This window comes from Somniosus microcephalus, chromosome 5 (genome assembly GCF_052327205.1).
Source record: "Somniosus microcephalus isolate GS21.2 chromosome 5, FLI_Smic_1.0, whole genome shotgun sequence".
Classification (NCBI taxonomy): Eukaryota; Metazoa; Chordata; class Chondrichthyes; order Squaliformes; family Somniosidae; genus Somniosus; species Somniosus microcephalus.
Genome location: NC_140991.1, coordinates 8,725,065 through 8,738,555, shown reverse-complemented (window position 1 = coordinate 8,738,555; position 13,491 = coordinate 8,725,065). Strand labels below are relative to the sequence as shown.

Sequence of the window (13,491 nt, the reverse complement as noted above, 5' to 3'; positions counted from 1 at the left end):
TAAACTAGCCATTGCTGTATGTGGGAACTTGCTGCATGCAAAATAGTCACGGCACTTTGAAGTAATTCCTGGAGTATGAAGTGCGTACTAAGACACTATCTAGATACAACTTTTCTTTCTGTAAGTCGTGGCTCAGTTGGTAGTACCCTCGCCTCTGAGTCAAGAGATTGTGGCTTCAAGTCCCACTCCAAGAGTCCAGGGACTTGAGCACTAAAAGCAAGGCTGACACTCCAGTGCAGTACTGAGGGAGCGCTGCACTGTCGGAGGGGCAGTACTGAGGGAGCGCTGCACTGTCGGAGGGGGCAGTACTGAGGGAGCGCCGCACTGTCGGAGGGGCAGTACTGAGGGAGCGCCGCACTGTCGGAGGGGCAGTACTGAGGGAGCGCCGCACTGTCGGAGGGGAAGTACTGAGGGAGCGCTGCACTGTCGGAGGGGCAGTACTGAGGGAGCGCCGCACTGTCGGAGGGGCAGTACTGAGGGAGTGCCGCACTGTCGGAGGGTCAGTACTGAGGGAGCGCTGCACTGTCGGAGGATCAGTACTGAGGGAGCGCTGCACTGTCGGAGGGGCAGTACTGAGGGAGCGCTGCACTGTCGGAGGGGCAGTACTGAGGGAGCGCTGCACTGTCAGAGGGGCAGTACTGAGGGAGTGCTGCACTGTCGGAGGGGCAGTACTGAGGGAGCGCTGCACTGTCGGAGGGGCAGTACTGAGGGAGCGCTGCACTGTCGGAGGGGCAGTACTGAGGGAGTGCTGCACTGTCGGAGGGGCAGTACTGAGGGAGCGCTGCACTGTCGGAGGGGCAGTACTGAGGGAGCGCCGCACTGTCGGAGTAGTACTGAGGGAGCGCTGCACTGTCGGAGGGTCAGTACTGAGGGAGCGCTGCACTGTCGGAGGGTCAGTACTGAGGGAGCGCTGCACTGTCGGAGGGGCAGTACTGAGCGAGTGCTGCACTGTCGGAGGGGCAGTACCGAGGGAGCGCTGCACTGTCGGAGGGGCAGTACCGAGGGAGCGCCGCACTGTCGGAGGGGCAGTACTGAGGGAGCGCTGCACTGTCAGAGGTGCAGTCTTTCAGATGAGATGTTAACCCGAGGTCCCGTCTGCTCTCTCGGGTGGACGTAAAAGATCCTATGGCACTATTTCAAAGAAGAGCAGGGGAGTTCTCCCCGGTGTCCAGGCCAATATTTATCCCTCAACCAACATCACCAAAACAGATTGTCTGGTCATGATCACATTGCTGTTTGTGGGAGCTTGCTGTGCGCCAATTGGCTGCCGCGTTTCCTACATTACAACAGTGACTACACTTCAAAAAATACTTCATTGGCTGTAAAGCGCTTTGGGGCATCCGGTGGTCGTGAAAGGCGCTATATAACAACTTGTATTTATATAGCACCTTTAACATAGTAAAACGTCCCCAGGCGCTGCACAGGAGTATAATCAGACAAAAAATTTGACCCCGAGCCACATAAGGAAATATTAGGGCAGGTGACCAAAAGCTTGGTCAAAGAGGTCGGCTTTAAGGAGCGTCTTAAAGGAGGAGAGAGGTAGCGAGGCGGAGAGGTTTAGGCAGGGAATTCCAGAGCTTGGGGCCCAGGCGGCTGAAGGCACAGCCATCAAAGGTTGAGCGATTATAATCAGAGATCCTCGAGAGTCCAGAATTAGAGGAGTGCAGAGATCTCGGGGGGTTGTGGGGCTGGAGGAGATTACAGAGATAGGGAGGGGCGAGGCCATGGAGGGATTTGAAAACAAGGATGAGAATTTTGAAATCGAGGTGTTGCTTAACCGGGAGCCAAAGTAGGTCAGCGAGCACAGGGGTGATGGGTTAACGGGACTTGGTGCGAGTTAGGACGCGGGCAGCCGAGTTTTGAATGACCTCAAGTTTACGTAGGGTAGAACGTGGGAGGCCGGCCAGGAGTGTGTTGGAATAGTCGTCTAAAGGTAACAAAGGCCCGGGTGAGGGTTTTAGCAGCGGATGAGCTGAGGCAGGGGCGGAGACGGGCGATGTTACGGAGGTGGAAATAGGCGGTCTTTCTTAGGCTGCGGATATGTGGTCGGCAGCTCATTTCAGGGTTAAATATGACACCAAGGTTGCGACCAGTGTGGTTCAGCCTCAGACAGATGTTAGGGAGAGGGATGGAGTCGGTGGTGAGGGAACGCAGTTTGTGGCGGGGCTTTTGTTTCCCTTTCGGTTTCTGTCAGAACCCATAACTCAATCTAACAGCACTGATGCACACCATGATGTAGGTCAGTGCTAACCGTCCGATCTGAATAAATACTGTCTAAGCTGGAGTATTTTCCCCCATCCCCTGTGTCTCAGCTGGTAAATCTCGTGTGGTCTGGTGCGGAGTTAGGAAGACCGGGAAGGTTCCAGGCTCCATCGATGCTGAGTTAGCCGACTTCATCGAGGGTGCTGATTAACAATTGGCCTGAGTGGCACTGGGCTGTGTTAAAGAACCCATTTCACATTGGAGACTCCATTTTGTAACAGACAGCTTTTACGGCATCTGCTGCCAAGAACATTTTGGAATGTGTCCAAACCAGCCCTGACAGACACTCCGTTCTCCGTGGCTGGTACAGCTGGAGTCGCCTGTTCTTTGTGTAGCCTCAGCCTCCTTGTAGATAAGCTTATCTGTATGATTGTCTTACAGCCACCATAAGCGTAGATGAGGTAAGGCTGTTGGCTCTCACCCACTGATAACACGGAGATAGCAAGTCTCTGCAATGCTGAGCTGGGGGGTAAAGTGCATGGAATGCAGGACATGAGGTAACAGTGCAGCTAAGGAATAAAAACAAGACCCTATAAGAGAAATCATAGACTCATACTGCAATGAATGAGGCCATTTGGCTCATTGTGCCTGCGCCGGCTCCTTGAAAGAGCTATCTGATATTTTTTGAAAAAAGAAAAGCAGACTTTATCTATAGCGGCTTTCATGACCTCAGGACGTCCCAAAGCGCTTTACAGCCAATGAAGTACTTTTGAGGTAACATGCTGCGCATGCAAGACTCTGACTACAGAACTGCAGCAATCCGGTTTTCTGGATGGATGAGTTAACATTCACGTATGTTAGGATAGTCGATGCTCAGGAGGTGCCTTTGTTCTAGTGTAAATCACCCAGTGGGGCTGCGAGTACTCTGTCCCCATGCTTTGTGCCAGCTCCCTGGAAACACCCGATGGGTCTCCCGTTTGTGAGTATATAGACGTATTGCTAATGTTATGCGACTGTGCTAGCTTACTCCAGTATTCTAGCCTTCATTGGACGGAAGCACAGGCATTTAGTTACAAGTTACCCAGCTATGCAATGCTGGCTGAGCGGACTTTCAATGCTGTTCCTCCTCTCCAGCCAACGTGACAGGGTAATGTTATTAGGAGGCCGGATTATCCCAGCTTCCAGACAGTAAGTGAAAGGAATCCATTAAAATAGAATCGCTTTTCCTGCCTCCGAAAGACAGGTCCCAGCATAAACTCCTGGGAGAGCACATTGGGGTACTCCCCCGCCCCCCCTGCCTCTTCCACCACTCCGTTGTGACCCAGTTCCCCTTAGAACGACCTTGCACTTCCTTCTCTCATGACCGAAATCAGGAGTTCAACTCGTGAGGAATCGCAGGCACAGAACCACGTCCCACCACTCTGTGGTGCAGCATTCCCATGTCAGGACTCTCAGCAGGAAGCACTGAACTACACCGACCCAGCAGACATGTTGGGACAGGGCTGGGGTTCAGCTTGACTAGAGAATTATGGTGACTTTGCCAAGTGATTGGGAGAAGCCGCATATGGCATGCGCACCGTGATGTCCATAAAGGTCTCTGACAAAGTACTGCACGAGGATCTGTTTTACATACAGCGGCCATGAAGGGTCCTCGATACACGGATGGGTAACAATTGGATGAACAGAAGCAAAAGGTTGTTGTAAGGGGATCTCGGTTGCAATCGGGGATTTAGGGGGAAAGAGGGGGCCCCAGAGGTCTGTGCAGAGACCTTTCCTGCTCCTGGTCGATATAATGAATTACAATCTCTGAGCAAAGCAGTTAAATTCACAGGCACCTCCAAGTTGGGAGACTAGATTCGGAGGAGTAAGCAGAACTGCTGAAACTGTAAGAACAAGGATTCATCACGGTAAAAACAATGTTACAACTAAACGACAGAACCGCTGAAACTGTTAAACCACGTTGATATTGCTGGAACATGATAAGATAATGATGGTCAGAACCCGATAATGGACAATGTTGCAGAAACTGCTGAACTTCCAGTTCACTCAGTAATCACAAAAACGGAACCGGGGAAAAACCCAACTCCAATGGTAGCATTTCCTTAATAACTCGAGCTACCACAGACGGTATAAAAGGAGGATGAGCTCAGAAGGGAAGAGAGGAGAATGAAAAGGCATCGATGCAGAGTAGCTAACTGCTCGGTGCCCAGAACTATCTACAAGCAACAGCGCCGTACAAGGGAAACAGTCACTCCAGGTCCCTCGGTGCGAAAGGCCCGATCATCCCACATTCTGAATTGTACTCCAGAGTCGTAAGCATAAACCCTTTGGCTGTATACTCTTTGCCGTTAGATAACAGAATAGATCAGCTTGTTTGAATACAAGTTGATCTCGGTTAATGCCTCACCTCAGGGTCTCACGAACACACAAGATACCTCGCACAGCCAAAATCTTATGCCACGAGCATTGATGGGGTTTGCACCTGGGCTGATCGGTAGCAAATGAAGTTCAATGCAGACAGATGCCAGGTACAGCACACTGGAAGTCAGGATAGGATGTACGTGTACTCTGTGGGTGGAGTGGGGGAGAAAGGAGGTTCGAGGGACCTAGGAGCGTTAGACATACTGTAGTGAGCTGCGATCAGCCAAGTAGAGTGAGGTGGTATTGACACAGAACAGAATACTGGGTTAAATTCCAATAGATTCTGCCTGGGGCGCTGAACTGAGATCCTGTTGTATATGACATGCTGCCAGGTGTAAATATAATGTGACAGTGTCTCAAAAGTGCCTCATACCTATTGGAGTCTCGTCCAGGAAGGATCTGGCATTCAGACTGGCTCCGTGGCACACCAGAAGTTCCACCATATGAACCTGCAAGAGTCAGAGGCGTTTATTACTAAAACTGTATATTTACAACACGGGCCACACTGCTCCACCCAGGAAATTAACTCCCGTCACACAACGGATTCTGTTCCTCAGGGATTGTGCTGCGTTTCCCAGTATTGTGTACCATCAGCAACTGGCTGTGGCCAGAGTCAATCTCAACACGGACACACGTCTCACAGATGTGACCCATGTTACCCCGGGATCACAGCAAGACCTGGTCACCAGTGAACCAGTCACAGACTTAACACAGGCCCAGATACATTTGAGTTGATCATCAGGCACCAACACCAGGGCTCACAGAAAAAATCCCCCAGCACCCACACTGCTACCAAGAAATACCTGAAACGATGCAGTACCCTCACTCAACCCCCGATCCCCAGTCACAGGCTCTCCCCACGCCCGATCCCCCCCGTCACACACCCTCCCCACACCCGATCCCCAGTCACACACCCTCCCCACACCCGATCCCCAGTCACACACCCTCCCCACACCCGATCCCCAGTCACACACCCTCCCCACACCCGATCCCCCCGTCACACACCCTCCCCACACCCGATCCCCCCGTCACACACCCTCCCCACACCCGATCCCCCCGTCACACACCCTCCCCACACCCGATCCCCCGTCACACACCCTCCCCACACCCGATCCCCAGTCACACACCCTCCCCACACCCGATCCCCCCGTCACACACCCTCCCCACACCCGATCCCCAGTCACACACCCTCCCCACACCCGATCCCCAGTCACACACCCTCCCCACACCCGATCCCCAGTCACACACCCTCCCCACACCCGATGCCCAGTCACACACCCTCCCCACACCTGATCCCCCCTCACACAACCTCCCCACACCCGATCCCCCCAGTCACACACCCTCCCCACACCTGATCCCCCCTCACACACCCTCCCCACACCCGATCCCCCCTCACACACCCTCCCCACACCCGATCCCCCAGTCACACACCCTCCCCACACCCGATCCCCAGTCACACACCCTCCCCACACCCGATCCCCGTCACACACCCCCCCCACACCCGATCCCCAGTCACACACCCTCCCCACACCCGATCCCGTCACACACCCTCCCCACACCCGATCCCCGTCACACACCCCCCCCACACCCGATCCCCAGTCACACACCTGATCCCCCCTCACACACCCCCCCCACACCCGATCCCCCCTCACACACCCTCCCCACACCCGATCCCCCCTCACACACCTGATCCCCCCTCACACACCCTCCCCACACCCGATCCCCCCTCACACACCCTCCCCTCACCCAATCCCCCCTCACACACCCTCCCTTGTTAAACTGATGTAAAGAAGCGACGTTAACGTGATTCCTATCCTTTAATGCACTGACCTGTCCCCAACATGCTGCGGCGTGTAACGGTTCCCAGCCATCGCCGTCCTTCAAGCCCACTTTCGCTTTGTACCCCAGCAGCAGTTCAGCAGCTTGTGTGTACCCATTCGCTGCCGCGATATGGAGCTGATCAACAGGGGAGCAAGAGGAACTTGTGTTGTGATACATCTATATCTCATTAAAAATATTATATCTCAGCACATTTCCTTCTATCAAACCTTCATTTCTGTTCTTTTTGTTACACGTCAATCTTGAACATTATAAATTCTTACGTCCACAATTCAAATGCTAACCGTCCTCTGTAAATCCCAGTAATTGAACACTCTGCTCACTGGGTGACTTTTCTCCATCATTTACTCAAAATACTTGCTGAAAACATTTCATCGGAAAACTTTAGATTCCATTTTGACCCCACCCCGACCCCCACTCATCAGCTGAAATTTCTAATGTCCAAAAGTAAGATTTTATACAAAGTAAAAAACAATTGAAATGATCATATATTTCACAACATGATTACACTGATCTGCTGCACTGGGTTTTGGGTTTTGTAAATGCTTCATTAAAGTTTTTTCTTGGCAGCCTCTGCCTCTCTCCAAAGCCCGGGGCTGGGAGGGTGAATTTTGTTCCGAGATGTGACCCGATGAGTTGAATTTGGATTGTGCGGTCTGATCATGTGCAGTGTGCCTCATTTCCCAGGGAACACGAGTGCCAGTCAGCTGTACTGATGGGATACCATTCCTCAGCTTCTAGCAGTTGGTGCTCAATTGTTTCCCAAGATCGTGTGAAGAATAGCTGGAGGGCAATCTTCCAAAGCTTTATTCAGGTACCGGGGGGCGGGGGGGAACAAAGGTTGTTTTTGTGCGCACCGAGAGAGAGAAAAATGACAGTGCGTTGATTTGTGTTCCAGAAACTTCAGAATGCATATTAAGCAGGGTGGGCCATTTAGGACTGAGATGAGGAGAAATTTCTTCACTGGGGGTGGTGAATCTTTGGAATTCTCCAACCCAGAGGGCTGTGGAGGCTCAGTCGCTGAGTATATTCAAGACTGATATCGATAGATTTTTGGATATTAAGGTAATCAAGAGATATGAGGATAATGCAGGAAAGAGGAGTTGAGGTTGAAGTTCAGCCATGATCTCATTGACTGGCGGAGCAGGCTCGAGGGGCTGAATGGCCGACTCCTGCTCCTATTTCTGATGTTCTTGCATTCCTCTAGCTGCCTAGGCCCCACACTCCGGATTTCCTTCCCTATACCTTTACAACTAAATCACTCTTTGACCAATCCTTTGCTCACCAGTCCTAACATCCCTTATGTGACTCGGGGTCCAATCTTTGTTTGATTAAGCTCCTGTGGGACGTTTTATAAATTAAAGTTTTTCTCGTTGTGGTTAAGACCCTCCTTAAAAACCCACCCCTTCGACCAAGCTATTGATCGCCCCCTCCTAACCCCTCCTTTAGCCTGCCATTTTCTTTTCTCACCCCACTCCGTGAAATGCCGTGGGATATTTTTCTACGCTATGAATGCAAAGTGGCGTTGTCAGTTTTGACTGGACAGATAACAACAGCAATTATCAAAATTCCCTTTCCACACTTATGAAATTAAAAAAACGTTTCCATGGACCATGTCCTTGCCTGAAGGTTGCAGGTCTGATTTTTAGTCTGTGCTGAGTTTGCTGATCTCCGATGGGGCAGCAGTTCAGACGCCTCGACCCAGCCTCAGCACCTGTGGGCTGGGAGGGGGGGGGGGGGGGAAAGGGAAAATCCTCCAGGGTACAGCTCTTGATCTCTACCCAGCAACTGCTGCTGGAACGTGCGTCTGTACGTACGTTGGACACGGGCTTGATAGAGTTTGGCTGTGAAGCAGCCTGCCTAGGCTTACACACACACAGTGGGTATTGCAGGATAGTGGTTATGTTTTTTTTAATCGTTTATGGGATGTGGGCGTCGCTGGCAACACCAGCATTTATTGCCCATCCCTAATTACCCTTGAGGTGGTGGTGGGCCGCCTTCTTGAATGCTGCAGTCCGTGTGGTGAAGGTACTCCCACAGTGCTGTTAGGGAGGGAGTTCCAGGATTTTGACCCAGCGACGATGAAGGATCGGTGATATATGTCCCAAGTCAGGATGGTGTGTGACTTGGAGGGGAACTTGGAGGTGGTGGTGTTCCCATGCACCTGCTGCCCTTGTCCTTCTAGGTGGTAGAGGTCGCAGGTTTGGGAGGTGCTGTCGAAGAAGCCTTGGCGAGTTGCTGCAGTGCATCTTGTAGATGGTACACACTGCAGCCACAGTGCGCCGGTGGTGGAGGGAGTGAATGTTTAAGGTGGTGGATGGGGTGCCAATCAAATGGGCTGCTTTGTCCTGGATGGTGTCGAGCTTCCCGAGTGTTGTTGGAGCTGCACTCATCCAGGCAAGTGGAGAGTATTCCATCACACTCCTTACTTGTGCCTTGTAGATGGTGGAAAAGCTTTGGGGAGTCAGGAGGTGAGACACTCGCCACAGAATACCCAGCCTCTGGCCTGCTCTTGTTGCCACAGTATTTATGTGGCTGGTCCAGTTAAGTTTCTGGTCAATGGTGACCCCCAGGATGTCGATGGTGGGGGATTTGGCGATGGTAATGCCATTGAATGTCAAGGGTAGGTGGTTAGACACTCGCTTGTTGGAGATAGTCATTGCCTGGCACTTCTGTGGTGCGAATGATACCTGCCACTTATCAGCCCAAGCCTGAATGTCGTCCAGGTCTTGTTGCATGCGGGCATGGACTGCTTCATTATCTGAGGAGTTGTGAATGGCGCTGAACACTGTGCAGTCATCAGCAAACATCCCAATTTCTGACCTTATGTTGAAGGGAAGGTCATTGATGAAGCAGCTGAAGATGGTTGGGCCTAGGACACTGCCCTGAGGAACTCCTGCAGCAATGTCCTGGGGCTGTGATGATTGACCTCCAACCACCACAACCATCTTCCTTTGTGCTAGGTATGACTCCAGCCAGTGGAGAGTTTTCCCCCCAATTCCCACTGACTTCAGTTTTCAGTCAAATGCTGCCTCGATGTTAAGGGCAGTCACTCTCACCTCACCTCTGGAATTCAGCTCCTTTGTCCATGTTTGGACCAAGGCTGTAATGAGGTCTGGAGCCGAGTGGTCTTGGTGGAACCCAAACTGGGCATCAGTGAGCAGGTTATTGGTGAGTAAGTGCCGCTTGATAGCACTGTCAATGACACCTTCAATCACTTTGCTGATGATTGAGAGTAGACTGTTGGGGCGGTAATTGGCCGGGTTGGATTTGTCCTGCTTTTTGTGGACAGGACATACCTGGGCAGTTTTCCACATTGTCGGATAGATGCCAGTGTTGTAGCTGTACTGGAACAGCTTGGCTAGAGGCGTGGCTAGTTCTGGAGCACAAGTCTTCAGCACGACAGCCGGGATGTTGTTGGGGCCCATAGCCTTTACTGTATCCAGTGCGCTCAGCCGTTTCTTGATATCATGTGGAGTGAATCGAATTGGCTGAAGACTGGCTTCTGTGATAGTGGGGACCTCAGGAGGCGGCCGATATGGATCATCCACTCGACACTTCTGGCTGAAGATGTTTGCAAACGTTTCAGCCTTGTCTTTTGCACTCACTTGCTGGGCTCCACCATCATTGAGGATGGGGATATTCATGGAACCTCCTCCTCCTGTTAGTTGTTTAATGGTCCACCACCATTCACGACTGGATGTGGCAGGACTGCAGAGCTTTGATCTGATCCGTTGATTGTGGAATCGCTTGCCCTGTCTATAACATGCTGCTTCCACTGTTTAGCATGCATGTGGTCCTGTGTTGCAGCTTCCCCAGGTTGGCACCTCATTTTTAGGTACGCCTGGTGCTACTCCTGGCATGCTCTTCTACACGCCTTATTGAACCAGGGTTGGTCCCCTGGCTTGATGGTAATGGTAGAGTGAGGGATATGCTGGGCCATGAGGTTACAGATTGTGGTGGAATACAATTCTGCTGCTGCTGATGGCCCACAGTGCCTCATGGATGCCCAGTTTTGAGCTGCTAGATCTGTTCTGAATCTATCCCATTTTGCACGGTGGTAGTGCCACACAACACAATGGAGAGTGTCCTCAGTGTGAAGACGGGACTTCATCTCCACAATGACTGTGTGGTGGTCACTGCTGCCAATACTGTCATGGACAGATGCATCTGTGACAGGTAGATTGGTGAGGACGAGGTCAAGTAGGTTATTCCCTCGTGTTGGTTCTCTCACCATCTGTCCCAGGCCCAGACTGGCAGTTATGTCCTTCAGGACTTAGCCAGCTCGGTCAGTAGTGGTGCTACTGAGCCACTCTTGGTGATGAGTATTGAAGTCCCCCACCCAGAGTACATTCTGTGCCCTTGCTACTCTCAGTGTTTCTTCCAAGTGGTGTTCAACATGGAGGAGTACTGATTCATCAGCTGAGGGAGGGCGGTAGGTGGTAATCAGCAGGAGGTTTCCTTGCCCATGCTTGACCTGAAGCCATGAGACTTCATGGGGTCCAGAGTCAATGTTGAGGACTCCCAGGGCCGCTCCTTCCCGACTGTATACCACTGTGCTGCCACCCCTGGTGGGTCTGTCCTGCTGGTGAGACAGGACATACCCAGGGATGGTGATGGAGGAGTTTGGGACATTGGCTGAAAGATATGATTCTGTGAGTATGACTGTCGGGCTGCTGCTTGACTAGTCTGTGGGACAGCTCTCCCAATTTTGGCACAAGTCCCCAGATGTTGGTGAGGAGGACTTTGCATGGTTGACTGGGCTGGGTGTGCCGTTGTTGTGCCCGTAGCCGGTGCCGAGGTCAATGCCGGGTGGTCCGTCCGGTTTCATTCTTATTGTGTTTCATAGCGGTTTGTTACAACTGAGTGGCTTGCGCGGCCATTTCTGGACTAGCTCTCTGGATTCCACCATGGCAGTTTCAGAACTTGAATTAAGTTTCGATAAATAAACCTGGAATAAAAAGCCAGCATCAGTAAAAGCGCGCATGAAGTTGTCGGATTGTTGTAAAAACCCATCCGGTTCACTAATGTCCTTTAGGGAAGGAAATCTGCTGTCCTTACCCGGTCTGGCCGATATGTGACTCCAGACCCACAGCAATGTGGTTGACTCTTAACTGCCTTCTGACGTGGCCCAGCAAGCCACTCCGTTGTATCAAAACCACTGCAAAGATGAATAGCTCCCTACCCAGCAGCACTGTGGGAACACCTTCATCATACATAAGAACATAAGAAATAGGAACAGGAGTAGGCCATTCGGCCCCTTGAGCCTGCTCCGCCACTTAATAAGATTATGGCTGATCCGATTTTGGCCTCAACGTCACTTTCCCGCCCGCACCCCATAACCCGCGACTCCATTGTAACAAATGCAGACTGCAGCAGTTCAAGAAGGTCCACCACGAACTTCTGACGATCAACTAGGGATGGGCAATAAATGCTGGCGCTGCTAATGACACTGAAGAATGAATGGCCGTGTTGCCTAGTTACTGGAGAGCTGCTGATGCTTGAACTGAACCCTGGAAGGAACCAGCACCTTTAAAAGACTTGCATTTCTATAGCGTCTTTCACAACCACCAGATGTCCAAAAAGCACTTTACAGCCAGTGAAATAATTTTTCCAAGTGTAGTCACTGTTGTAATGCAGGAAACGCGGCAGCCAATTTGCGCACAGCAAGCTCCCACAAACAACAATATAGAGACATGGGCGCAGACGGTGGCAGAAACCTCAGGAATGTTTATGCGCGCATTCCATCGTGACAGCAGAAAGAGCAGGGTCATACCAGACTAGTGCCTAGGTCATTCTGGTTATTCAGGTCCGCGTCCGTCTCCACCAGCCTTCTGATGTCTTCAATCATCCACTTCTCTGTGGCCACTCGAGACTCGTCAATCTTTTCCTGAGTGATACCTGAAAGGAGTTAAAATATTTAAGTCAGTTTACAAAATTACAGGTCCCACGATGAGCAAAACACTAGAGGGGAAGAGTTAAACCTGGCTGATCGTCATTATAGTATGATGGGCCATCTGGTTCAAGTCCACGCGAAACCGAGCCATAATTCTCAGAGAGACCCAGCTTTGACCTCCTGGGCATGATGAGCTGTCACAGATTCTGTGCTAATTTATCCAAGGTTCAGTACTCTCTATATTTTATTCATTTGCGGGATCTGGGCGTCACTGGCAAGGCCAGCATTTATTGCCCATCCCTAAATGCCCTCGAGGTGGTGGTGGTGGGCCGCCTTCTTGAACCACTGCAGTCCGTGTGGTGAAGGTACTCCCACAGTGCTGTTAGTTCCAGGATTTTGACCCTGCGACATATTTCCAAGTCAGGATGGTATGTGACTTGAGGTGATAGTGTTCTGTTGAACCCGCTGCCCTGTAGGTGGAAGAGGTCGCGGGTTTGGGAGGTGCTGCCGAAGAAGCCTTGGCGAGTTGCTGCAGTGCATTTTGTAGATGGTACACACTGCAGCCACGGTACGCCGGTGGTGGAGGGAGTGAATGTTTAAGGTGGTGGATGGGGTGCCAATCAAGCGGGCTGCTTTGTCCTGGATGAGGTCGAGCTTCTTGAGTGTTGTTGGAGCTGCACTCATCCAGGCAAGTGGAGAGTATTCCATCACACTCTTGCCCTGTAGGTGGTGGAGAGGATTTGGGGAGTTAGGAGGCGAGTCACTAGACACAGAATACCCATCCACTGACCTGCTCTTGTAGCCACGGCATTTATGTGGCTGGTCCAGATGAGTTTCTTGTCAATGGTGACCCCCAAGTTGTTGATGGTGGGGGATTAGATGGCGGTAGTCCCATTGAATGTCAAGGGGAGGTGGTTAGAATCGCTCTTATTGGAGATAATCATTGTGTGGCGTGAATATTACTTGCCACTTATCAGTCCAAGCCTGAACATTGTCCAGGTCTTGCTGCCCGTGGGCACGGACTGCTTCATTATCTGAGGAGTTGCGAATGGACCTGAACACTGCAATCATCAGCGAACATCCCCACTTCTCACCTTATGATGGAGGGAAGCTACCCCGAGGAACCCCTGGGA

The 13,491-nt window shown here is 51.6% G+C and overlaps 1 protein-coding gene across 2 annotated transcripts in view; it reads right to left on the bottom strand.

Annotated features, from left to right (window-relative positions):
• ppp1r16a (protein phosphatase 1, regulatory subunit 16A) overlaps positions 1 to 13,491 on the bottom strand; it is a 163,708-nt gene that overhangs the window by 16,259 nt on the left and 133,958 nt on the right. The window contains exons 6-8 of one of the 2 annotated variants that reach the window (XM_085987270.1): positions 12,239 to 12,363; positions 6,454 to 6,621; positions 4,997 to 5,072 (exon numbers count right to left, since the gene is read on the bottom strand). In XM_085987270.1, the coding sequence (XP_085843396.1) occupies positions 4,997 to 5,072; positions 6,454 to 6,621; positions 12,239 to 12,363 (369 nt within the window). The remainder of the gene's footprint in view (positions 1 to 4,996; positions 5,073 to 6,453; positions 6,622 to 12,238; positions 12,364 to 13,491) is intronic. The other variant, XM_085987271.1, reaches the window with a different exon arrangement.